The 26562-nt window shown below is 37.5% G+C and overlaps 4 protein-coding genes across 10 annotated transcripts; all 4 read left to right on the top strand.

Annotated features, from left to right (window-relative positions):
• Positions 1-327: 327 nt before the first annotated feature.
• Positions 328-7713, top strand: LOC132189297 (uncharacterized). Of its 2 annotated transcripts, XM_088510510.1 has the most exons (6): positions 328-648; positions 1606-1720; positions 2243-2923; positions 3210-3321; positions 5707-5770; positions 7397-7713. In XM_088510510.1, the coding sequence occupies exons 1-5, from the start codon at positions 566-568 to the stop codon at positions 5730-5732; spliced, it is 1017 nt and encodes a 338-aa protein (XP_088366636.1). In that variant the 5' UTR covers positions 328-565; the 3' UTR covers positions 5733-5770; positions 7397-7713. The 2 variants fall into 2 exon arrangements, with proteins under 2 accessions (XP_088366636.1, XP_059459951.2); XM_059603968.2 differs by lacking the exon at positions 3210-3321.
• A 2295-nt stretch (positions 7714-10008) lies between these two features.
• Positions 10009-16824, top strand: LOC132189323 (protein NRT1/ PTR FAMILY 5.5). 6 transcript variants are annotated; one of them, XM_059604008.2, is made up of 7 exons: positions 10009-10180; positions 10435-10481; positions 10648-10862; positions 12179-12747; positions 13248-14282; positions 14398-15639; positions 16037-16824. In XM_059604008.2, exons 2-5 carry the CDS (start codon positions 10457-10459, stop codon positions 14164-14166), a joined length of 1728 nt encoding a protein of 575 aa, XP_059459991.2. In that variant the 5' UTR covers positions 10009-10180; positions 10435-10456; the 3' UTR covers positions 14167-14282; positions 14398-15639; positions 16037-16824. The 6 variants fall into 6 exon arrangements, with proteins under 6 accessions (XP_059459991.2, XP_059459994.2, XP_059459989.2 ...); XM_059604011.2 differs by having other exon boundaries at positions 13248-15337; positions 15486-15639; XM_059604006.2 differs by having other exon boundaries at positions 13248-15639.
• A 1492-nt stretch (positions 16825-18316) lies between these two features.
• XRCC3 (homolog of X-ray repair cross complementing 3 (XRCC3)) lies at positions 18317-19469 on the top strand. The gene has a single exon (XM_059605090.2). The coding sequence runs from the start codon at positions 18388-18390 to the stop codon at positions 19273-19275; it is 888 nt and encodes a 295-aa protein (XP_059461073.2). The 5' UTR covers positions 18317-18387; the 3' UTR covers positions 19276-19469.
• Positions 19470-22261: 2792 nt separating this feature from the next.
• Positions 22262-24603, top strand: LOC132190576 (muniscin carboxy-terminal mu-like domain protein). The gene has a single exon (XM_059605611.2). It carries the CDS (start codon positions 22483-22485, stop codon positions 24406-24408), a length of 1926 nt encoding a protein of 641 aa, XP_059461594.2. The 5' UTR covers positions 22262-22482; the 3' UTR covers positions 24409-24603.
• The last annotated feature ends 1959 nt before the right edge of the window (positions 24604-26562 follow it).

Raw genomic sequence — 26562 nt, 5'->3', positions numbered from 1 at the left:
GATTAAATAATTGCTTGGCAATCAGAAACATACACCGTGTAAGTGGGCAGCCCACCAGCTTGGCCATCCCCACCCCACCCTCCAACCGCCGACCCACGTCAATTTTACTCTGTCTTATATCCGCTGTGAAAGCCAGAAAAGTGCACACAATTTACACCCAATCAAATGCTTCCCGTGCGTACACTACTCAACGCACACCTTCGTTGAGAGTGCGTGGCAAACTTTTAAGCGCAAGACTCATGTAGGTGCGGCAGCAGCGGATTAAGCTCCTATTTTACATACCATCCGGGAAATGAAAAATAAATAAATAAAAAAGGGAAAAAAGAATAGCTTATACGTCTTTCTCTCTCGCTCGCTCTCGCTCTCTGAGCTTTCTTTCTCTCTCCACCTTCTTTGCTTCGCCTTAGCGGAGAAGAGAAGAGAAGAGAGAGAGAGAGAGATCAAGAAAGCGCTGAGAAGCAAGTCCAATCTAATCCGTTTGAGAACTGTACATGCGTCTTTGGAATTCCTGAAAGTCTTTTCGCTTTGTTGCTATAAATTTTTGCTGTTGTTGGCGGCGTTGAAGATGATAGTTGCAAACAGCTTTGATCTATGGCAGAAGGACACCTTCTTTTCTGCGGCCGAGGAGGTTCAGGAGTCTGCTGATGCGTATGTTTCTCTATTTCTCGTTTTTATGGCTTTTAGTCATGTGGGTCTGCAACTTTAGTATTTTTTGTGTGGAGTTCTACAATTCGTGGGTTTTGGTGGTGTGCGTATGAGGGTATATGTGTTCTAGTTTTTCATTTTGGAGGTTTTGGTGATGTAGGGTACCGACCTTCGCTGTAAGTGTTCAAGGAATTTGTGTTAATTTTTTCATTTTGTGGGGTTTGGTGATGCGACTGTGGATTATATTGCAAGGCTTAATATCTTTTTATTGGTTTTGCTTTAACTGTGCTTCAGAAATTGCATAATCTGTTACTGTTTTTTCCTTGATTGTGGTGTTGTTTCTCTATAAGTTAGTTGGGATGGTCTCAGGTTACATATGCTCCATTTATTTATCCTTTTTGGTGTTGATGATTCGGCATGTTCTATTTTCGACTGGCTAGAAGTTCTTGGAATTGATGAGTTTCCTTGTTGCATTTCTCGAATGGCAAAGTTGTCTCCGTACAATTATTTTCCTGTTCTAGTTGGTTCTCTTCAATTTGCCATTTGGGTAGTTGTTGTAATCTAGTATGCTTTAGAACGGGGCATTTCTTTGGGATGGAATAAATGGTTGATTATTAGCTTATTGTCCCATTGGAAATTTGTACAGTTGAAAAAATAAAATCAGTACAACTTAGTATCGAATCTTTCATTTTTTACTCAAAATCTGGAGAGGAAAACTATTGCAAGCTGTTTCGATCTATCAAGAAGTTCTGGAATATTCAACCGTACAAGGTAATCTTCATGCACTGGATAACTAATAATTGAAGGGGGTTTTGTAGTACTATTGGCCTTACTTTCTTTCCCAAGGATCAAGAGGAGCCTAACCCTTTCAGCGGAATTTATTGCAGTTGGAATGCTTGTTTGATTTATATGGTTTCAGTTGTACAATGAAAGTTTATTTCCTCTGCTTTGTTTCTGCAGAATGGAATCAGCGTACAGGAGATGGGTAAGAGAGAGGAGAGAAACTCTATCACCAAAGGATTTGGATGAACTATGTACGGAGTTGCAAACTGCTTTAGGTACTGCAAAATGGCAGGTACATTAGTTTTCTTTTTCTCTAATTTCTGCATTGCTCCTTTTCCGCTCCTCTTTAATTCACTTTGATATTATTATCAGAATCCCCAACTAATCTTTTCTTTTTGTTAGTTGAGTAAGTGGACAAAATACAACTTCTTTTTTTTTTTCGATAAATAAGTATTTCATTAAAAAGTACATAGGGGCGCAACCCTGGTACACAATAAGTATAGAAAGACACACACCCCTTTAAAGATAAAAAGAAGAACACCAAAATACAACTTTAAATCTTCTGTTTTCTATTTGTATGGTTTTTGAAAAATAAGGGTATACTTCTGCTTAAGCCAATGTTGAATCTTTTATTTTCTAAAGTCGGATTTATGCTTTCATGGGTTTCAATCATCGTCAATTCGTCATATATGACATTCAAAACACTCATCTGTTTTCTTGTTTCACAATTTCTCACCAATCAAGCTGCATTTAGAAACCCTGTTTTGATTTTTGCCTCTAATTTTGCATTATTGAAATCCTAATTTTGAATCAGTTGGAAGAGTTTGCGAGGGCTGTCAGGTTGAGCTATGGACATCGTGGCAATGACAATACAACGGCTAGGCATAGACAATTTATTGATGCCATTGAAAACCAAATATCACGTGTTGAAACAGCGTTAAGGGAATCTTTTAATGCGGAAGGAAAGCAACCCCTTCACTGGGTAAACTTGGATGAAGATGAACGTGATGAGTTAGCCACATTTCTCTCTGGCACCTCCCAGAGCTCGCAAAGTGCAAAAGATGAATATTTAGAGCTCAGACCTTCCATGAAAAGCTCTCTGTTGGAGAATCATGCTCAGAGAAAAGATGCAGACCTCAAGTACAGTGCTGCCTGTGACACAGATTTTTCTAATGATATGGAAGGTCTTAAAGATGTTAGTTGTGTCAAGAAGGATGGAAATCATGTCATAACGATAGAATCAAATGAAATTCATGGACGGATGGATGATGTAATTTGTCAAGCAGATAGAATAACTAATAATACAAGAAGAACGTGGAGTTCTCCAAATTTTAGTGAATTGAAGATCATAATACCTGATGAAGATGAACCTATAACTAAACTAATGCTGAGCGTTGAGGACACACCTAAAGAAAAAGGATTGAAACCTATCTTCCGGAAGCAAAGGCATGGGGAGTTTCTTCAGGTCCAGGGAGTGGTTAATTTGTTCAATCAGGTCAGTTCAATTTTATTTGAAAAAGGAAACCTCATTTTATCTTATTTTAAAATGTAGCATATAAGATGTGTAGAAAGAAAAATAGTATTTAGTTTTTATGAGAAAGCATTAAAAGAGAAAGAAAAAAAAAATTCATGGATTATCATATCTTATCCCTTATTTTTGTTCTGCATGCAGTCAGAACAAGTGCATATTTATTTTGTATCTTGATCTATATGTGGTAATGGTTAAACATGATTTTGAATGGCCAAATTTCATGAAAATTCGTAAGTTCAATCTACTGCAGCTCTTTGGTCGGGTGGGTGGCTTCCAAAGACAATTGCAAAGTCCACTACACTTGCCGTTCCGTTGTTCTGTTCAAGTTACACTCGCTTTGATGCTAACTATTTTTTTGATTGGTAAGCACTTGATTTGCTTGAAGTCTAAGCATTCTCAATTATGAAGGAGTTTAGTATGGTATACTCATTAAGAATGCAATTGTTTGTATGTGTATGAAATTTTATTCACTGCATGCTCCAATTTCCCCCTACGTTATATCATACTGAAAATGCAAAAATCAAATCGGATATTAAAATCTCATGCAACAGATAGGAGATCTTTTTTTCTTCTCCCCCTTTGACTAGGTTTCCAGGATCTTTGAGCCTAATTGTAGGCATGTGTATGTGCTCGTCATACACCTGCCAGTCAACTATTGGTATAAGACCTAAGAGTGGCCACTTAGCAACAGACACTGAACTAGAAATTTTACTCTAGTGGGGCCAGACTGCATTGAAATGTTCTTGAACGGGGGCCATCATAATAAAGTTAAAAAAAATACCCTAAATATGTTAAAAGGCTTTTTTTATTTTTTTGTGTGCGAGGAGGGCTCCTCCCAGTCCCCCCTTTGGTCTGTCCCTGGTTAGCAGTAGGGTTTTAAACTTTGATACCTTGATAAATAGTAAGTTGTGTATACTGGAGTTTAGGTCAATAAATAATTTTTGTTTTCATCTAGTTATTAACTCATTATGCATAACAGCCTCTTGGAATAATAAAGTACTTTCTTATTTACAAACAAATTGTTGCTTTTGTAATAATAATTCGATGTACATTTAGGTTGCTCTGCTTTTTGTGTTGTGATACAGTTGTTTGATTTAGATGATTGGTATGTAGAGCACATGTTGAGATAACTTTTATGTTATCATTCTTTTCTTATTTTTTATGCTCTAACTTACCATAAAACTTTATTTAAATGATTTTTGGATCTACTGTTAATTTTGGTTTAGTAATTCACGTTCATATCATGCCCCAGTACTTGCAGACTTTCTAGTCTTCCAATGAGAATTAGCATGGTAGTTGGTGTAAATAAAATTAATAGGTTGTTTTTTTTTCCTTCTTATTTTGTAGTTAGCCAAAGTTATAATCACTAGACCTGGGAAGGGAGTAGGATTGTACAGACGGGTAGTTATTAAGGGTGTGTTTGGTAAAGAGTTTTGTTGTGAGTTTTTTGTTTGACTAGTAATAAGAAGTGATTGATGTGATACAAAGGTGAAATAAAATTTGATTTTTTTGTGAGAGAACAGTGAAGACAATTATTTGGCAATAGTTTTGAAAATAGGTTGACATTTTTTTAGAGAAGTGAAAATAAAGACAAAGTTGGCTGCTTAGGGTGGTGCGGTTAGCGGTGGTAAGGTAGGCGGGGGCGGTTAACAACCGCTAATCGCCTATATATATATATATATAATCGTCTATATATATATAGCAAAATGACATAGTTTTGGTATATGGTTTCATATTAAAACACTAAAACAGGCCCTAAACGGCCCCAAAACCATCTAAAATAGGTCAAAAAAAGATGCTAGAAAAGGCCCATACCTGATAGGTGGTTACCGTGGTGCGGTTTGGGCATAAATAACTGCTAACTGGCAATTACTCAAAACTGCTAACCGCCTAAGGCGGTGCAATTAGAGACAATAACCGCTAACTGCCACAGCCTCTACAGCCCTAGAAGAAAGCAGTATATATTTAAAGCAAAAGTGCCTATTGTCAAGGTTAACTTCGTACAATTAATAGTTTAGGTTATGGGATGGCAAACTTCGTACAATTAATAGTTTAGGTTATGGGATGGCACTTAGGATCCTTATGTTGAGGAATTAGTTTTCTGCAACCGTTGGCGGTAATCTTTTAGTCTTTGGTATCAGTTGTGCCTTCATGTTCTCAGAACATATCAATTAGGATCTCATAGGTGTCAAGAGGTGAGTTTGCATAATCCACTTCTGGACATTAGCACCCCTTAATTCTTCAGTTTTATTAAATTGTGGGTGTGTATTGTTACAACATTCTTTCTGTTTAGCTTGCTATCTAAAATAGTTTCAGGCTAAAAAAATATGTTTCAGAAGAAGCAACGGATTGGATCACGTTATATAGAAGCAGCAATTATTTTTACATGTGGCATGTTTACTAGATGCCACTTCTAGCATAGGAATAGAACCGTGCCTCTCTCTCTCTCTCTCTCACACACACACACACACACACACACACACACACACACAAATGCACACAAGTCATATGTGGCTTTGGAGAATGGTTTAGTGTATAGAGTGTTGTATGTGCCTTGGCAGGAGCTATAATTAAATCATAGAGGAACATGCTCTATTATTGGTCATTTTATGATAGTAAAACCTATTTTAAGTTTTCAGGACTTTAAATCTATGAATTGTTGTAAGGATCAATGTTGTGGTTTCTTATTTCAAAAGCCACCCTAACAAAGGAATCTCATGTTTTGTTTTATCTTTTTTCTCCTGCAGTACCTTTTGTATTTTACTCGGCTTGATAAAGTGGTATGTTTATGGCACGTGATCAAGATGAGAGGTATATCTATTGCCTTAGAAATCCCCCCCTTTTTTTAATACAATGTGTTTAGGGGAAAAATTAAATAAATGAATGGACCACTGTTGTGTAGCTAACTAGCCATGTATCCCGGATATCCATATCCTTGTCATCTCTATGTTCAATACAAGTACTGTACAGACACTCTGACACCCATCTTCTAATACATCTTAAATGTATTTAACTCTTGAAAATATGATTACTTACTGGAAATATATTTGATACTTCTTGGAATTCCTTAAGATGTATTGGACACCTCAGTTGCTAGGATACAACCTTTCATTTGGTCTAGTGTAATTGTAGGGGAAAACATCATATGATGTTTTGTGGCCGTAGTTTTAAAGTATTAAAATTAAATGTTCATACACAGGCTCACCCATACACTGTTTCAACCATTCACTCTGTTATATACTCACATATGTGATGTATTCCTGTTTTACTTACTATCATATTCTTGGGGGATCTATTGTGGAAGTATCTGTATCATCACATAGCTATCCGGAGTTCATAGTTGTGCAGTGTATGTTTTGTTCCTGTGATAAACGTGTTATTAAGGTCTTCTTTTATACTTTTTTTTTAGTTGAAGCCACTATACCATCAATGTTTTGCCAGGATTGCAGTGAGACAATGAGGTTTTCCATGCTTCCGCTTCTCTTCTTTCGTCTTTCCTCCCATACGAACAATCCTAGCCATCCTTTACAACCTTTACAGACTGAACATGATCGACTGGAAATTTTATTTTTATCTCAATTTCTGGCCATAACTTCACCATGCCAATGTCGTTCATGCCATAAGATGAAGTAAAATTCTGCAAATTTCGTACTTGTTTTGTTTTGCCAGGATTGCAGTGAGACAATGAGGTTTTCCATGCTTCCGCTTCTCTTCTTTCGTCTTTCCTCCCATATGAACAATCCTAGCCATCCTTTACAACATTTAAAAACTGAACATGATCGACTGGAAATTTTATTTTTATCTCAATTTCTGGCCATAACTTCACCATGCCAATGTCGTTCATGCCATAAGATGAAGTAAAATTCTGCAAATTTCGTACTTGTTTTGCTAAAGCTGCTCAATTATTCTCAGTCACAGACAGCTTCGTTCTTGTGGTTTAGGTGGAGGGTTTTAACTTTTGGGGCTTCTGTAATGGGTCTGTCGTCATGCATAATAAATATTTTGGAAGATGAATTCATTCATTAAGTAGCAAGCTTGGATGCCCCACCCCCCATCCCCCCTCCTCCCCTCCCCTAGTGTGGAACATTAATCCTATCTAAAATAAATTTCATAAATAGAATCATAGTTATTTGGGTGTTTCTTTATATGTGTTCTTCAAGTATTTCTATTGTATACTTTCCATGTACACAGGTTGCGTTCTTCTGGGTTTCTTGATAAGATTGGATTACTTTTCAAAGAAAGAAAAAAAGAATCTTTTTTTTTAGATTGGATTACTTCTTGATAAGATTGCAACTATGATTCTTTTCTCTTTTTTTCTTTTTAAATTATCAAAAAAAAAAAGAAAAAGGAATCGTAGTTGCAGCATTTCTTTCTGCTTATCAGGAATGAAATAGAGATAAGGTTGCTTCTAATTTATACCCCTTTATTTTTCCACAGGAATTGGAGCCGTTTCTGAATCAAGGAAAGTTTGAAAAAGGATTGCCTGGGATTCCAAAATCGACATCTCCTCAACATGTATGACATTTGGAAGCAGCTAAACCACCTCTTTAAAGTAGCAGAAGTAAAACAGGCAACAAGAATAGGGTATCCCACAAAATGTAAATACGTTCATGTTGTCAGCGAATATCTGGTAGTGTAAACGTGTAAACAATACCATTTGACTCGATGCTCTAAAATCTAAACATGGTTGCTTGTTAAGGCCCCAAGTCCATGGCTTTAACTTTTATAGCCTTGCATAGAAGGGCTTATCTTCATATCTAGTTGCAGTAAATGTTTTCATCTGGTCTGTTTCAATTATCCACTCATGACTTTTTGCCAGGCATGGCCTACACAGGCTCATTCTTTTAGGGTTAAGTACCATTTTAGTACATGTGGTTTAGAAGTTTTCTTAACTTGCTATCCAGATTTTTATAAGTGAGAATTATGCTACATGGGTTTGGCAAAATTTTATTATCTACATCTGGTAGTGTTACGTCAAAAAAATTTAACGGTTGTTCGGCCACCAACACGCGTGGCCACGTTACCTCACCTCATATAAAATTGTGTTACCTGTACATTTAATTTGGTTAAAATTGCCATATCAACAGCTGTGCTTGCCATGTCTATCTAGATCATCCCAACGTTAGATGTCACAATCATGCAAAGATCCAAAATAATAATGATAAAACAAAGAAAAACAACTTCGATTTTGGTCGTGAGCCTCCTCACCGTGCTTCAACCGCAAATCGTCAACCCACACTGACAAAAAAGCAGCAGACAACCCAGAAATGGGCAAGAAGCCATTTGTGGCAACAGTAACCACGACAACTCCCCTGTTAATCTATGTATTAGGTCATGTGAAACAGAGGAGTTGAGAGAGTTAAAAGAGTTGTAAAAGAACGTAAAAATGGTCAGAAGGGTGTTAATAATAAGGGCACCGCAAATGTTGCTTGTTGAGCCATTCAAATTTCAAACTCAAGTGAGTACTAGAAGAAAAGGAAGAACAAGAGGAGGAAGACGTTGTGCAAACGTTGTTTGTTTCATTTAAAAAGCAATGTAGTCCGTGGAGGGCTTTTTAAGCTTGGCCCCCCATTTTCAATAACAGAAGATCTCATGTTTGTGAATTACAGGAGTTAAGTAGAATCATGGTTTAAACATTTGGGTTTTCAATTATACTAGGGGTCGTTTGAACGACAAGAATAGGTCCAAGAGTAGGATAGGTATTCCATAGTTTTGTTTGACTATTCAATTACTTGAGGGTGCTTAGCCACCCCAACCAGAAGTATCGAGGGTAGTGTGATTACCTTCGAATCTCTTCTGTGTCCACTTTGGGTGAGTTGTCAACACCAAAAAATAAAAAAAAATTAATGATTATTTTATTGTAATTTATATTGTGTGTTTTTTCTTTTTTAACATAACTTATTGTGATTTTAGTAATACCCATTATTATTCTTCAATCACTAATTCAGTGTACCAAACACGGGGGTGTGGTGATGGAAGAGCCATGGGAACAATGGCAAATGTATTGGTCCTTAAAATATGATAAAGCGACAGGTATGTGCTAACTAGGATTTGTTTCCATGAATGACAGAAAAAGTGAGAGGAATGAAAAGATAGAAACAAACGAAAATAGAATACAAGGGAACAGATAATTTGTTTTTAGTAAATTTGAAAAGATTAAAAAGAAAAGCATCTTGATAAATGATAGCTGCAAAATTAAATGAGTAATGCTGCATTAACTCTATTTTTTTTTTTACAATTTTAAGTGCTTACCCCCCAATGTAGGAGTTGCAAAAAGAAAGTAAGTAAATGGGATTAAAAATTTTTATAGTGAAAAGCTGGCATGACAATTATCATGTTAAGGTGTAAGCACTTAGGATTAATGATTACTGTTGTTTCTTCGGTTTGAAATTAGGGAGCCCGGATGGGCCATTCTTGCCCTTTCTCTTATCCCTATTTTTTAATTAGTAATTGGATCGGCACTTATAAACAAAAGAAAAATAAGTACTGATTCAATGACTGATTTTTACTGTTGCGTCATTCAGTTGTGTGATAGTTGTACATGAAGATACTAAATAGAATTACTCAAGACAAAATGGGGAAACTTGTATATGGTAAGTGCATTTATCACTATTTTTTAAAGAGTAATGCTATTTAGTAGATTCCTAAACAACTTAATGACGTTACAATAAAAATCAGCAATTAAATCTACAGTTGTAAGGAAAAAAAAAAAAATTCAATTACTAATCCAAGGTCTATTTTTTATTGTCGCGTTATCTATTTGCATGACAGTATACATATAAGTCTACTAAGAGTAATTTTATTTAGTTGAATATGACAATAAAATTCAACTCTTAATAACACTTGATTGTTTTACTATTACATAATCCAATTATGTAACAGTCGTATAAAAATCTACCCAACAGAATTAGTCTTTTAAAAGTTGTGCATTTCAAAAAAAAAAAAAAAAAAAAAAAAAGAAAAAAGAAAAAAAAAGAGTATAGATAGCCGGAGTCGTTGAGTCTCAGTCAACCAATGGAGCTGTTAGCCAGTAAAAATAAATGGACTAGAGAGGTTGAGGGCAAAGCTCTCTCTCTCTCTCTCTCTCTCTCTCCCAGAAATTTCCCTCTTACTGCTAATTCAACTGAACCTACGCCTGCACTTGTCTTTCCAGGCAACATCTTCTATGACTTCTATATTTCATTTTTCTCTACCTCTCTTCAAGAAACCTCTCATTTTTGTGTAATGATTCCTACTTTTCCTTATTTGGGTATAATTTTGATCTGAACTTCTCTTATCATAGTCTTTCAAGAGATCCTTAAGCTAACCATTTGGAGCTAAGCATCGTTTTTAAACTTCATTGTTTCTTGCATATATAGCATGCATCACTGCATCAGTGCTTTTGAATTTGAATTTCTCCTTTGCAAGTTACTTGGGGTCGTTCTTAGTACTTTCATATGCTTCTTCCAACGAATTTTTGTGTCTTTGTACTGCAGAAAGTTGAGATAACTGGTGAACATGGTGGCGAAAGTCAGAGTAGCAGGTTTTTGAATTAGCACATCTAGTTATTGGGTTCTAGAGAAATCACATGCTTGAGATCTCATTTTGAGTGTTGAATTATTTGGATCATCCGAGTCCTTTGCATTGAATTACTTGATAGTTTTTGTTTCTTTGTTTGATAGTTTTTGTTTCTTGCTCTTCGATTGCAGTTCTGGTATGGGCTGACATACTAGCAGGGTACGCCACGTGGGTGATGATGACATACTTAACAAATGTATGGAAGCTTGACATCATCCGTGCTGCTGCAATTGTAAATGTGTTTGTAGGTTTACAATTCATAATGCCTGTAGGCATGTCCTTCCTTGTGGAAGCTTTCCTAGGCCACTATCGCATGCTCTTGCTCTCCAGTCTTGCTTGCTGCTTTGTAAGTTTCCAGAATTTCCCTCATTTTTGCATATTTTTACTAAACTACCTAAAGTGCCACATTTTTGCTTAAATTGCTTTAGTTATATTCTTGCTTCATATCCCATAGTGATATAGGCGCGGCAAAGAAGAATGGATAATCAAGGAGAAACATCATCTAAAATTCTAAATAATATCACTCCATGATCATAGCTGCATGGTTTCCTAAGGCTATACCAAGATAGGCTTTTGTTTTTTGGTTGACTATGCCAGACAGTTTGGTAACAGGGAAAAGAATGTTAAAGTGGGGATGCTAAGTGTTTTCTGCAGAAGTTGTATAGAAGGGAGAGACCACTTGTTTTTTCAATGTGGTTTTAGCAAAAGGATTTGGAAAGAAATTTTGAGTGCTTGTCTTGTTGAAGATATGTAGATGAGTTGGGAAGACATTATGAATTGGGGTTCGAGGAAGTTGAAGTGTAGAAATATGAAAGTAGTGTTATGCAAATTGGGCTGGACTGCTGATGTCTATAACTTTTGGAAACATAGGAATTATATAAAACATAGTGATCAGATCATATCAGAGGAGAGAGTTGCTATGCAGATTAAATGGGAAGCTATGTTGCTAATGGGGGATACCTGATAAAATGCTTGGTATATAGGTTAGTTTGTAGCAGCTTCTTATTGATTTGTATGTTTGAGTATTGTAGAGTATAGGGAGAACATAGTATATGGTGTAAGCTGCACATTGCTGTAGTTTGCGTATAGGACGTTTAGAAAGAGTTTGGTTTGTAAGCTGCAGATTGCAGTTTTTTTTTATCTAATTGGTTAAAACTGGAGTGGTTTGTAAAATTGTGGTTTGTATAATTTTCTGTCCATTGCAATAAAGTCACTTGTGTCAAATAGGTCTCATATGTTTATCAGTGTTCGATGCTCTTATTATTAAATCACCACTTTTCTTATAAGTTTAAGCTGATAGCAAAAGGTAAATTTAATCACTTAACCATTACTTTAACACTCCCCCTCATGTGTGGTCTCAAACTCCATTTTAATATGTAAGGCCCAACACGTGGAATATTTAATTTAAATGGGGGTGAATTAACGGAGTCAAAGTTTGATCTTAGGACTTTTGGCTTTGATACTATGTTAAATCATCACTTTTTCCATAAGCTTAAGTTAATAGGAAAATGTAAATATAATCACTTAACAATTACTTTAACACTTATGACAGTGTAATTAGTCTAAAAATGTTGCCTAATTCATTCCTTTGCATCATACAGGTTTTGATAGAGTCATTGGACTTCTACCAGAAGATGTACTAATAATTTGGTATGACAACAGGGGATGAGCTTATTGGCAATGTCAACACCACCAGTCCTTTCTAGATTTGCAGGCAACTGTGATGATTGCATTGGTGATACCCAAAAGGCTCTCTTCTACACAGCATTAGCCCTCATAGCTTTTGGGATATCTGGTCATATGACATCCTTAGAGTCTTTCGGCAACCAACAAGAAGAGCTTGACCAAACAGCAAATGGTCCAGTTGATCTAGTGAGAGAATTGCCTGGCTTCTTTGCTGTGATTCTTCTCCCAATTGTTGGAGGAATTGCGCTTCCATTTATAAAGCCGTGGTCTGTCCGATTTGGAATACCAGCAATATGCACAACACTTGCAACTTTTCTGTTTATAAGTGGTTCACCTTCGTACACAAATGTTGAACCGCAAGGGAGTCCTCTCACAACTGTTTTTAGAGTTTTTGTAGCTTCTGCTTCCAAGATGTTCTCTCAGTGGGATGCTAATCATCAGCTCTATGGAAATCATCAAGTTAATCCTGACTCTGTTCCTCAGACCCCAAGCCATGCAAATCATCAAGTTAGTCTCAACTCCCTGCCTCAAACCCCGAGTCTCAGGTTTTCTCTCTCTCTCTCTCTCTTTCTCTCTCAAGCTTTAGGATAATTGGTAATTTAAACATGGTATCAGATCAAAAGTCTCAAGTTCGAACGCTAAGTTCACAATTTATTCTTCATTTCAGTTAAATATTTAACGTATTGAGCCCACACCTGAGGGGGATATTAGAATATATGATTTGATTACAATCATATATTCTAATATGTGAGTGTAAAATATTAATTAAATGATAAAATTCATTCATTTCTTTAAGCTTAAGCTTTTAGGATAATTAGCGATTTAACAGAATGACCTTGCCTATGTTCATGATTTATTTTAATAACTATTTTAACAATTTATTTCATGAATAATTTTTTTTTTTTTTTTTTTTTTGCAATTTACTCATTTCTAGTACTTTGCAGGACAAAATCTACTCAACAGTTGGTTTTGACCTAAAAAATTTATTATCAAGCTGTACACGAATAGCCTAAAATGTTTTCTGAAACATAATTTTTTTATGCAGGTGCCTTGACAAGGCTGCCATGATAGTCCCAACCCAAACTCCAGAGCAACAAGTACAAAATAAATGGAAACTTTGCAAGGTGACAGAAGTAGAGGAAACAAAAATTTTTATACGCATGATACCCATGTGGTCGACTTTCATTATGTGTGGGGTTGTGAGTTCCATAGGAGCCACTTATTTTTTAGAACAAGCAAATAATATGAATCGCAAGGTTGGAAGATTGATGGTCCCTCTTCCTATTCTACTAATCTTCCATGACATTACCAAATCAATGTCTGCTAAATTCTATGTCAAAGTGGTTAAAATGTTATCAGGAAAATATGCAGCTCTTATTGGAATGATAGCAGCCATGTTATTTTCTATACTATGTTGTATCACAGCTGCAAAAGTGGAGACAAGGAGGATAGACATCATCAAAAGCCATGGGTTACTTAACGAACCTAAGGGGAAGATCCCAATGAGCATGTTTTGGCTTGTTCCACAGTATCTCCTTCTTGGTGTCCTTGATGGAATCTCTGGTTATCTTCTTGGTGATCGAGATGAAATCTCTGGTTACGGCATTGCTTGTTTCTTCATTGGTAACATTCCTGCCTCTATGAGCTCTTGCTTGCTATTTTGCACCCGGGGTGTTTTTGGAGCAGGATTTGTGGGTAGTGTGCTTTCTGTTTATGTGGTGGGCAAGGTCAGTGAAAGGGGAGGAAAACCGAGTTGGTTTCAGGACACACTAAATAAAAGTCGCTTGGATAAGTACTATTGGACACTGGCAGTGTTGAGTTCTGTAAATCTTCTCCTCAGCATCTTGGTGGCAATTTGGTACAACTATCAACAATCATCAATTGAAGAGATTAGAACTCCAGGGTATCAAGAATCTGACATGCCTTATAATGATGATGTACACTGTTGCTGTTGTTGTGCATAGTAGTACTTTGAGGGATTTCTTTTTACAACCCATTTCTCTTGTATTGTCCAATTTAATGTTCCAACATGTATACCATGTATTCATTGAAGTTCATCAATGCAATGTGTCAAGAAGAGGTAATCAAACTGTACATATTCTCTTTCTTTTTCCTTATCCCTTTCTCGTTAATGTTTCCAACCTGACAAACAAAGTGAAACTATTTTCCATTCTTCCGAATTTCTTATTCCAAAGAATGTAGAAGAAACTTTCATAAGGGCTTAGTCAGTGATGCAGAGCAAGGTGTGGTGGAATATTGCAAAGCCAAACAACACAGTACTCACAACTCTTCCCAAAACTAATAACCAATCAAGAAATTAAGGTAAAATAAGAGAAAACTCAACCTTAGGGAATTTCTTATTAAAATCTGAATGAAAATACAAATAAGGACCTGTATGCTTGTTGGTGGATTTTCGGCAGCACTCAGAGTATTGCTGTATGAAAGATGGTGCCTTCATGCTTGTGGTGTCTATAGAGGAAAATGAATGACAGAAGTTTTAAGGACCGTAAGAGAACTTTGAAGGAGATTAAATTTTTATTTTTCAATGCCTTATATCTTTGGATAGTTGCTTTTGTTTCTTATTTGGTGATTAGTTATCATGATTTTCTTGTTTTTTTTCTTCATACAAACTAAATAATTTCTCTTGTATACACCCTATGTACTTGGGGACGCTTTACACTTTTAATGATATCTCAATTATTTAAAAAAAATGTTAGTTGGGATGGTCTTAGGTTATATATGTTCCATTTATTTCTCCTTTTTGGTGTTGATGATACAGCATGGTCTATTTTCTATTGGACTAGAAGTGCTTGGAATTGATGAGTTTCCTTGTTGCATTTCTTGAATGGCAAAGTTGTCTGTGTAACTATAATTTTCCTGTTCTAGTTGGTTCTCATCAATTTTGCATTTGGGTAGTTGTTGTAATCTAGTATGCTTTAGAAAGGGGCATTTCTTTGGGATGGGACAAATGGTTGATTATTAGCTTAATGTCCCATTGGAAATTTGTAGGGTTGAAAAAAGTAATCTGTACTACTTAGTATCAAATCTTTCATGTTTTACTCAAAACCTGGAAAGGAAAACTATTGCAAGCTGTTTTGATTTATCAAGAAGTTCTGGAATATTCAACCGTATAAGGTAATCTTCATGCACTGGATAACTAATAATTGAAGGGGGTTTTGTAGTACTATTGGCCGGCCTTACTTTCCCAAGGATCAAGAGGAGCCTAACCATTCCAGCTGAATTTATTGCAGTTGGAATCCTTGTTTGATTTATGTGGTTTCAGTTCTACAGTTGGAGTTTATTTCGTCCGCTTTGTTTCTGCGGAATGGAATCGGCATACTGGAGATGGGTAAGAGAGAGGAGAGAAACTCTATCACCAAAGGATTTGGATGAACTCTGCAGTGGGTTGCAAACTGCTCTAGGTAGCCAAATGGCAGGTACATTAGTTTTCTTTTTCTCTAATTTCTGCATTGCTCCTTTTCCCCTCCTCTTCAATACACTTTGGATATTATTATCAGAATCCCCAACTGATCTTTACTTTTTGTTAGTTGAGTAAGTGGACAAAGTACAACTTTAAATCTTCTGTTTTCTATTTGTATGGTTTCTGAAAAATAAAGGTTTACTTCAGCCTAAGCCAATGTTGAATATTTTATTTTTTAAAGTCGGATTTATGCTTTCATGGGTTTCAATCATCGTCAATTCGTCATATATGGGATTCAAAACACTCATCTGGTTTCTTATTTGACATTTTCTCACCAATCAAGCGACATTTAGAAAACTTGTTTTGGTTTTTGCCTCTAATTTTGCATTATTGAAATCTTAATGTTGAATCAGTTGGAAGAGCTCGTGAGGGCTGTCAGGTTGAGCTATGGACATCATGGCCATGACAATACAACAGCTAGGCATAGACAGTTTATTGATGCCATTGAAAACCACATATCACATGTTGAAACAACGTTAGGGAATCTTTTAATGAGGAAGGAAAGCAACCCCTTCAATGGGTAAACCTGGATGAAGATGAACGTGGTGAGAGTTGGCCACATTTAAAGTCCACAAGATGAACATTTAGAGCTCAGACCTTTTTTTAAGTTCACAGTACTTTAAATTTATGAATTGTTGTAAGGATCAATGTTATGGCTTCTTATTTGGAAAGCCACCCTAACAAAAGGAATCTCATGTTTTGTTTTATCATTTTTTCTCCTGCAGTACCTTTTGTATTTTGTTAGGCTTGATAAAGTGGTATGTTTATGGAATGTGATCAAGATGAGAGGTATTTCTATTGCCTCAGATATTCCTAAAGATGTAAGTGGCTAAGATTGTTGTTATGGGAGGAAAGAGGAAAGAGGTGTTAAGTGCTCCTGCTTCTCTTCTTTCCTCTTTCCTCCCATAACAACTTGTGGTTTAGGGGGGAGGATTTTGACTTTTGGGGCTTCTGCAATGGTTCTGTCATCAAATATTTTGGAAGATGAATACATTAAATAGCAAGCACTGGTGCCCCCCCATATGTTGCAACATCTATTTGACTCTTTTGCTTTTAGAATAAAGAGGCAGCATAAAGATGCAATGACTTTGACCTATGTAACCTTTTGTCAATGAAGTAGAATCATAGTTAATTGGGTGTTCCTCTGGTATGTGTCTCTTGATATGTGTTCTTTTCTTCGTGTTCTTAATCGAGTGTTTCTCATGTATACTTCTCGTGTACATCATTGCAATCCTTTGTACTTCTTGATAAGAGCGGATTCTTTGAAGTAGCAGTATTAAAGCAGGCAACAGCCAACAGGAATAAGGTATCCCATAAAATGTAAATACATTTATTTTTTTACTTTTTATTTTTATTTTTAATTTTTTTAATTTTAGGGTTAAATATCATTTTTTCGCAAATTTTTTAAATTGCTATCCAGGTTTTTAAAAGTGGCAATTAGGTTACATGGGTTTGGCAAAATTTTATTAAAGATTTTTATCTTAATATATATCTTCACCTGTAATAAATTTGGGGTGATTAATGAGATTAAAGGTTCAAGTCTTCCCGATAATTGTTCACATTTTTTTCAAAAATGACCTTTTATTTTTATATTAATTTTAGGATAAAGTCCATGTACCTCCCTCAAACTACCACCTAATTGGCAATGTTCCCTCCAAACTATTAAAACATTATCAATGTCCCCTCCCCCAAGGCTATCAAAACAATAAAAATGTCTTTATATATTTTTCAATAAGACAAAAATACCCCTATAAATTTTTTTTTTTTTTTTAAAACGATTTTTTTTTTAAAACGATTATTTAAAAAAAAATTCTAAATTTTTTAATTTTTTTTTTCTTATACAAAGGATTTTTTTTTTTTAATTTTTAATTTTTAATTTTTTAATTTTAAATTTGCTACCCTTTGGATTTTTTTTTTCTTTTTTCTTTTTTAGTTTTAGGTTTTTTTTTAAAAAGTTTTAGTATTTTTTGTTTTTATTTTACTAAGGATAGTTTCGTCATTGGGGGAACATTGACAATTTTTTGTAGTTTGGAAGAACATTGTCACAATTGAAAGTTGGGAATACATTATTAATTGGATGATAGTTTGAGGGGTATATGAATTTTTCCCTTGAATTTTAATTTAATTTATGTGATGTATTTTTCCACTTTCTAATAAAAATTAAAGACAAAACGGGAAAACTAATTTTAGATAAGTGCATTTATTTACGAGTTGAGATTTTCGGCTGCCTCAAGCGTTAGACATGACCTTTTTTTTATTTTTATTTTTATTTTTTAATTGGAAAAGAAAGATATTAAAGGAAAATTCAAATTTGAGGTATTAACACTAAATTTAGGATGATAAAATCTCTTTTAAATGATACCGTCTTTAAAGGGTTAACCTTCCACCCATAGGTTTTAGTTTTAAATCAAAAAATAAATTTTGAGGCATTAGAAATTAAATATTAACTTATAAAAATTAAAAAAAAAAAAAAACAAAAACAAAATCTAGCAGGACTAAGAAGAGAGAAATTTTTTTACAATTTTTTTTTTTTTTTTAATAAAGCCATATCATATTTTGACAGATACTTGTCTCACTCTTGACAATATGATAGCAGGACTCTTTATTTACTATTTTTTAAAAGTTGTGCTTTTCGTAATAGAACTGTTTTTGCGGCAAAAAGGAAAGATATAATTTGGACGGCTTCCCACTCAACGTTCAAACAATGACTCCGGCCCCAGAAAATCTCCTCCACCGTCCTCTCACCACCCCGAAATGCACCCTTGGTTGCCCGCTCCTCGACCGCTGCCTCGCCGGCGGCATCCCCTGCAACTCCATAACCGAGCTCTTCGCCGAGAGCGGTTGCGGCAAGACCCAGCTCTGCCTCCAATTGGCTCTCTCCGCTCAGCTCCCGGTCTCTCTCGGCGGCCTCTCCGGCTCCTCTCTTTACATCCACACCGAGTACCCTTTTCCCTCTCGCCGCCTCCACCAACTCTCCCACGCCTTCCGCTCTACATACCCTGCAATTTTCAAGACCGATCCCTGTGATTCTATATTTGTTCACGCTGTACATTCTGCGGACCAACTGCTCGATATATTGCCTAAGATGGAGTCGTTTCTCTCCGACCCGAAAACCCACTTGCCGGTTAAGCTTATTGTGATTGATTCGATAGCGGCGCTATTTCGTTCCGAGTTTGAGAACTCCCCTGTTGAGCTTAAGCGGAGGTCCTCTCTGTTCTTCAAGATTTCTGGGAAATTGAAGTTCTTGGCGAAGAGGTTCGGTCTGGCGGTTGTGGTGACAAACCAAGTTGTGGATTTGATAGTGCCTGAGGGGATAAATGGGACGAGGATTGGGAATCTGGCTTGCTTGTATTCGTCGGGGAGACGGGTTTGTCCGGCCTTGGGACTAGCGTGGGCGAATTGTGTGAATTCAAGGTTGTTCTTGTCGAGGAACGAGGAGGTTGAGAAAGAAGAGAAAGGGTTAGTTGATGTCGATGCGAATCGTGTGTGCACCCGAACAAGGCGGCGACTTCATGTTGTTTTCGCGCCTCATCTGCCGGAGGGTTCTTGTGAGCTTGTGATCACAAGAGAAGGGGTTTTTGGTGTTGAATGATTGCAAAGGGGTTTTTGTGTTTATCATGAGTTGCTCAAGGGAGGTTGCTGATTCCAGCAGAGGTGGTTTTGCTGAGATTATTTAATCGAGTGTAAATTTTGGTGTTGTATAATTTATATTTTATATGCCCCCTTAACAGCCCATTTGGTTGAGCTATTTTGGCAGAGAAATAAAACAGAGTGCTAAGTGTGATAATACGATGAAAAGAATAATTCAAATAAACTAATAATCTCTATTTAGGGTGGGAGCAATCACAATATAAATCTTCACTTAGGGCTGGAGAAATACCACGTTACACAATAAGATAATTTCTTATTCTTAGGATAATCTCTTTGGTTCGTCAAAAGATCAATGATTTCTCTTAGGATGTCTTCTATAATTGGCTACATGCGCTCAATGGAGAAGTTGACACCTGTTTCCAGTCGGTGCAGTCCTTCTCTCACTTCCTCCATGTCGGCTTCAAGTTTTTCTGTTCTTTCCTTTTGTCATAGTCATACTCCGATACCAGTTGATAGGTCTCCATCAGAGTGTATGGAAGATGATAAAGAAAATAATTCAAATAAACTTATAATATTCACTAAGGGTAAAAGTAACCATAATACAAATATCCAATTAGGGCTGGAGAAATACCATAGTAGTCGATCAAAACACCTCTTGTTGGGTACTTGATCCCTCAATGACATAAAAGATTCGATTACTGAATCTTGGTGTCCAAAATCGACCATGCAATTACAAACGCCATGCTGAGACAAGAGTTATTTCCATGAATCATCACCAAAGCAAGTGACATGAAGGAAACAAGACATCATATTGGATTGATGAGACTGAGAAGGCTCAGCAGCACCTCTCCCCACCATTCAGAAAAAAGCTCAACAATAATGGCTAACTAAGGTAGCCAGCTCTACCCCTTTCCCTTATTTGCTTAAAAAAAGAAAAGAAAAAGGTAGCCAGCTCTTGATAGTCGAGAAGAACCAACACCAACCCAAGACAAAACCCAATCCAATACCTGAAAAGGAAAGAATAGTTAGAAAGCAAGATGTTGAAGAAGCGATACGTCACCAGGGACGGAGCCAGGAAATTTTATGGAAGGGGGCCAGCCAAATTTTTTTTTCGGTTCTTTAAAATTTTTGTATTAAAAAAAATTATTTTTGTTGTTTTTTATGAAGTAAAGACTACTGTAAGGGCCAAAAAAAGTGAACATTTGAAAGTAAGGGCCAAAAATAAAAAAACTTAGTGGGTATGGGCCAACAAAATTAAAAATAGGGCCAATTTTTTTTTTTTTTTTTTGGAGGGGGCTAAATAACTAAAATTAAAACTTTAATTTTACTTTTTTAATTTTTTAATTTTTTTTATTATTTTTTTTACTTATAATTTTTTTTTCCTTATTTTGGGGGGGACCATGGCCCACCCTCGTCCCCCCCTCCCTCCGTCTCTGTACGTCACATTCAAACCGCTCAGATGGAGCATGCATGCTCAGGGTTGTAAATGAAAGTCCAATCAAACATTAAAAATAGTCACGTGATCACCTTCCCTGATAAACCAATGATGCCTCGATAGGCAAAAACAATAGGGCGACACTCGCCCCACACACGTGAACATCGAAACAGGGGAAGACTATGTGATTGACTCAACGAACAATAATCATAATCAACTATCACACTATTCTCTATATAAGTCTATATTTGAGTAGATCACAAGTCGATACAATACTTCTCCAAGCAAAATAAAGTCTTCTACCCAAGCTCGCATTAAGAATATTGACATTCAGAAAATGTTTTTCTTTGAAAGTCCTTGACGCCAATGTGTCAAAATTATGTAGCAACCTTGACGCAGCACATATGAAGAACAAAATAAAGATAAAAAATTGGCGTCTCACCAATTGGATAAATTTAGCGTTCTGCTACTAATGTTTTATTAAAGCATACTAGATGTCAAAAACCTAAACAACCCTCAGCGTTAGAATACCACATTTTATCCCAACTTATCCGATATGTATTTTGGAACCTTTTTCCTATGCCCCCCACAAGAGCATCTGAATCCAAGTAAAATAATGATAGATATGTGTATAATTTGCTAATGATAATATGATAAAAAAGAAAGATTGAGTTCAACAATAAAGAAAGCTTCGCCGTTTTTTTTTAGAGGCAACTTTAGCATCAAAAACAACATTATGGTTTTTCATGCTCCGATGAAGATCTTATGCAAAATTAAGCCAATCTTCACCTTTTTTTTTTTTTTTTTTCCTAAGTAATGCCTTACTTTATTTTTATTTATCACACCCATTTTATACCGTTTGAGAGTGAGACAAATAAGTATGAAAAGTATTATTACTCTCTTTCTAATTAAGTAAGATAATAACTTTTATAAGGTTTTGATACAAATCAAGACTTTTGTGCCCTCCAATAAGAGGTCAACATATCAGCATTAAATAAATATTGGCAAAACAACCTATCTAACGAAATAGGATCCTCTCAAGTTATAGTGAAAATATATTTTTGTTTCCTCAATATAATTAATTTTAGAGAGGATCTTGTTCCCTATCTAACATTTCTTCTTTCGCTCTTGCATATCATTTACTTTACTTGTTAGATCCGTGTTTTGTTAACATTTGTTTTTCTTGTTTCAGGCTTATGTGTCGACTTTTCATTGGATAGCACAAAGGTCTCAGTTTGTACTAAGACATAATAGAAGTCATTTTCATTGAGAATAATGTTATTTAGTAGACTGTTATACAACTTGATATGTGATAGTGAAAATCAACCATTAAATCAACACTTGTAAAAAATAAAAAGACAAAATTTTACTATTACATCATCCCATTTATTCATTACTCTATATATCAATCAACTAAATAGCCCTACTATTTCTCATTCTTATTCTTATTCTCATTCTTATTCTCATTCTCATTCTCAAACATGCGTGCGTGTAATATGAATGGAGTCCAGTAGACTTGCCTGTTACCGGGCCGTGAGTGTGGGCCTCGTCCATGACATTTCAACCGGCCCATAACCATTGTCGTCGTCCTCACCTGGGTCTCTCTATCTCCCCCACTCTCACAGCAAGCGGAAATGGAAATCACACAGAAATCCAAGCGGCTGTGAATTACAGAGTAGGTTCTCTGCATTACATCTCCTCCAAAATCCCCAAGATTCAAAAACCCAAACCCAAGACCGATCTGATTCGGTCTTCGAGCTCGACCTCCTCACCATGTCCTGCCTGGCCCTCGCCCTCCAACCCGCCAACGGATCCGACGTCCTGCTCCAGACCCGCGAGTGGTTCCCACCGGCACGCGCCCTTGTCGCCCTCTCCGGATTCCGCCAGACTCGCCACGCCTTCGCTGCCTCCAAACACAACAGCAACCACCCCTCCGACGCCGATGCAGACTCCTTCGCGGCTTCCATCGGCGACGACCCCCTCGCGGTCTCGAGTGGTCAGGTAATCGTCGGTGTGGAGAGCCGCTACCGCGTGGTGTACCGCCTGGTGAACGCGATCTACGTCCTGGGCATCACCACCGCCGACGACACCTCCGTGATCAACGTCTTCGAGTGCATCAACATGGTGAACCAGGCCGTGAGCGTCGTCGTTACGGCGTGCCGCGGCGTCGACGTGACCCCCGAGAAGCTCGGGCGTAAGTATGCCGAGATCTACATGGCCCTCGACATCGTCCTCCGCGGCGTCAGCAGCATCCGCCTCGCCGCCATGCTCGGAGCCATGCACGGCGACGGTATCGCCAAGATGGTGCACTCCGCGCTCGACTCCGAGGGCAAGATTCGCGGCGCCGACAATTGGACGAATCTGGAAGCGCATTCCGTCGAACACGAGGCAGGCGTGGAGGCATTTTCCAACGCACATTTCGAGATCCCGCCCGAGACGCTGGCGGCCGGGGACGAGGTGGCGGCGAGCCTGGCGCCTGTGGCGCAGAGTGTTGGCGAGCAGCAACCGCAGGAGCAGCAGCAGGAGGAGGAGACGCAAGCGGAGAAGGACCCCTTCGCGGCGAGCGACGCGATCAACAAGCCACCAGAACTCGTGGGTGGGTTCAAGAAGAGCAAGGAGACGTCCTCCGCCGATTTGACGCTGGCATTGGCGGGGATTGAGGTGACGACATTGCCGCCCGCGGAGGCGACCCAGTCGACGTATATCGGAGTGGAGGGATTCGAAGGAGATTACGGTGGAGTAGCGTACGGCAGTGAGAAGGTGGCCTCCTTGGATGATTCGTTTCAAGGATTTAATGCACCTTTCGGTGGAGGATTGGATGCCTCGGAGTTTCTGGGTCCCACAAAAATTGCGAAACCTCAAGGACTTGGCGGGCTTGAATTGTTACAGACTGGGCCGGACGGTGCTGCACCAGCGGCACCTGCGGCTGCTGCTCCCGGAGCAGTTAATCCGCTTGAGGATCTGGTGAAGAGAACGGAACAGAGGGGTCCGGAAATGTGCATTGTGGAAGAGATCAGCCTGGAGTTTAGAGAGTCGTTGCTTGCTAGAGTAGGATTGTTGGGTGTGGTTTATTTGAAAACATTGCCGACCAAGGTGTCCGGCGATAAAGAAACCGAGTTTTCATTCCGGGTGGAGCGTACGAGCGCGGTTAAGAGATTTGTCATGCAGAGTTCTCGTGTAAGCAGTCTCGGGAATAGCATGTTTCACGTAAGGACCGCGTCTTCCGACGAGCCTATACCAATTCTCAAGTATAGCCTGTTACCAAGGTTGACGCCGGTGCCTTTGAGGGTTCGTCTTGTAAAGCGTCATACTGGGACTTTACTCTCTGTAATGATACAGTACGCCTCGAATCCTGATTTACCGGTACCTTTGAATGATGTGACTTTTGTTTTGAAGCTACCGGTTGACCCTACATTGTTGAAGGTGTCTCCCAAGGCTATATTGAATAGGGCTGAGAGAGAATTGAAATGGCATGTCCCGGAGATTCCAGTGAAGGGTTCTCCTGGTCGGTTGAAGGCGAGGATGCCTGTGGACTCTAGTGAGGAAGATGAAGAGCTTGAGGTTGTTGCTTATGTGAAGTTTTCTGCGCAAGGAGCTAGATCATTGTCTGGGCTTTGCCTGCGGCCTGCTTCTGAGGGTAAGATAGACTTTCATGAGGTTAGTCACAGGTTTGAGAGTGGGGTTTACATGTGCAATTGAGCTATTGATGAAATGGCTGATTGGTTACAGATTGATATGCTTCTTTTTTGTATTTCTTTTTTTTCAAGGGGGTGTATCGTTTGGATATGTGTAACATTCTTTGATATCAAGCTTGTAACTTAGCTTCAAAGTTGTGTGATATATTTGTGTCTTTATGTTATTAGCTATTGTTCTTTGTCAATGGATAGTATACTTTGTTCACTATGTGTTTGTGTCTTAACGAATTTTGTATTTTGGCCTGTTATTGTTGAAGTCCATAATCTTACTATCATGTGGCACTGTGGTGACTAAATAAACTGTGCCTAGATATTCATGAATCAGAAAGTGGAAGTGTCATAAAAAATTTATGGACCTATGGTCCTGCCAGAACATTGGTGTTAGTACATAGGTAGTTTCGATTCACAAGTACTTTTCAGGTCACAATCTAATAGGCTGGTAACTGTTCGCTAAACTTTTACTTTTCAAAGTGCCGGAATTTGGAATGTCTTTTTTGTGGTATTTACTTTTAAATTAGAAATTTCACTTTTTGAGTTATTAAGGATAGCCTGGTGTTAAGACATTATGTTTATAGCTATTGAGCTCAACATTAGTAGTAGGAGATAAGCTGAAAAATAATTTAGGTTGCTTTGTTTGCAAATAGAGGCTTTAGGAGATAAGCTAAAAAATAATTGAGGTTGCTTTGTTTGTAAATAGAGGCTTTACATTAGATGTTAGGTCCATATTTTGTGTTGGCATATTCTGTTGACAAAGCACTAGTAAAATCCAAGTCTAATTGAGTCGTATCATTTGAAGTTCAAGATCTATTACATGATATCTTGAAGATGTTGTCATAGACCATGAATGAATCTTACACATTTAGGATGGTAACTGGACTTAGAAATGTGAGAATTTAACTTTAGCTGGTTAGAATGGACCTTCCATAACCTAGGTGCAGTGCTACAATGAGAGATTACATAACCTAGCTGGTTAGAAACGTGGATCTCATGCATTTGGGTAGAGTGACAGATTGCTTCATTCAAAGATCGCTTGAATGAAGCAATATTTTAGCACCACCATCTTGAATTTTAGAGAAAACCTTTCTAGATGGTGAATGGTGATACAAAAACCTTTCCTCACTATGGTGTGTGAAATCTGGATGGTCGAGTCCGAAGATGCTGAGTGAATAGCATGGGGAGCGAGTTGAGGATTCAACACGTGATATCAATGAACAGATATAGTAAGGATCTAAAAAACAAGAGAGAAAGGATATTGGAGAACTGATTGGTGAACAAGTGTGAATGGTATAACGTGAATCTTGTGCTGAATCAAGTTGGTTAGTAAGTCTGTATGCGAGATGTGTTAGTCTTTTTCTTGTTTCTTTTAATAATGATATGGTTTTGTGCTGGACCCGTGTGTTCTTCCCGTTGGATTTTTCATTAAAAAAAAAATGTTCTTTGCAATTTTGGGTGATGTTCTTGTTATTTTTTGCCTCATGTGCAATTTTGTTATTAGAAATTGGCATATTTGGATCTTTACAATAGCAATATTGAGTATGGAACATGTATCACATGAAAATATGTCTTCGTGAATTCTGTAATTTTGTTTATTGATTAATTGAGCCTGTGAATAAAATTACAGCTTTTGTAAAATTGTGCAAAATTGATAGTTTTGTCAATAGAACCTATTCACCCCTCCGTCCTCCCTGGTTCCCTCTGGGTCTGGTAGCTTAGCATAGTTGGACTTTTCACTAAACTTCTTCCCTAAAATCTTCCAGTTATTTTTTAAATAAGATACGTGTCCATGGCGCTTCCACATCCAAATAGAAACTTCCCATCATTCAAGGATCTGGAAGACATTTGGGGACAGAATCACGAAATCATATTCCATTGGTAGGGGTGCAGGTGCATTTGGACCAGCCAATGACTTAAGCTATTGCTTTCAATCTTGACCAATTTCAAAGTTTCATAGTTAATTGGTTGGTTGGTTTTCTGCACCTATGGATATAATTATAGTCGTTTTTCTTTGAAACATGATGTCACTTATGGTAGAGTTCAAATGCTTGGCATCTAGATAGCAAAAGACGGGGAGAGACATGGTAAAGCCTAGACATTTCTGTGTAGGTTTGAGTTGCCTGTAAGAACTTTTCCCTGCTGGCTAGGTTTTGCCTCCTAAACA

Source organism: Corylus avellana, chromosome 9 (assembly GCF_965113065.1).
Source record: "Corylus avellana chromosome 9, dhCorAvel1.hap1.2, whole genome shotgun sequence".
Classification (NCBI taxonomy): Eukaryota; Viridiplantae; Streptophyta; class Magnoliopsida; order Fagales; family Betulaceae; genus Corylus; species Corylus avellana.
This window is presented reverse-complemented; position numbering and strand designations above follow the sequence as displayed.

Excerpts from the sequence above, each read along its gene's own strand:
- LOC132190576 (XM_059605611.2), top strand. The coding sequence starts at position 22,483 with ATGTCCTGCCTGGCCCTCGCCCTCCAACCCGCCAACGGATCCGACGTC.
- LOC132189297 (XM_088510510.1), top strand. The coding sequence starts at position 566 with ATGATAGTTGCAAACAGCTTTGATCTATGGCAGAAGGACACCTTCTTT. Across the intron at positions 1,721-2,242 it reads TAGGTACTGCAAAATGGCAG|TTGGAAGAGTTTGCGAGGGC; the intron begins GTACATTAGTTT and ends ATTTTGAATCAG. Across the intron at positions 2,924-3,209 it reads TGGTTAATTTGTTCAATCAG|CTCTTTGGTCGGGTGGGTGG; the intron begins GTCAGTTCAATT and ends AATCTACTGCAG.
- LOC132189323 (XM_059604008.2), top strand. The coding sequence starts at position 10,457 with ATGGTGGCGAAAGTCAGAGTAGCAG. Across the intron at positions 10,482-10,647 it reads GGCGAAAGTCAGAGTAGCAG|TTCTGGTATGGGCTGACATA; the intron begins GTTTTTGAATTA and ends CTTCGATTGCAG. Across the intron at positions 12,748-13,247 it reads CCTCAAACCCCGAGTCTCAG|GTGCCTTGACAAGGCTGCCA; the intron begins GTTTTCTCTCTC and ends TTTTTTATGCAG.
- XRCC3 (XM_059605090.2), top strand. The coding sequence starts at position 18,388 with ATGACTCCGGCCCCAGAAAATCTCCTCCACCGTCCTCTCACCACCCCG.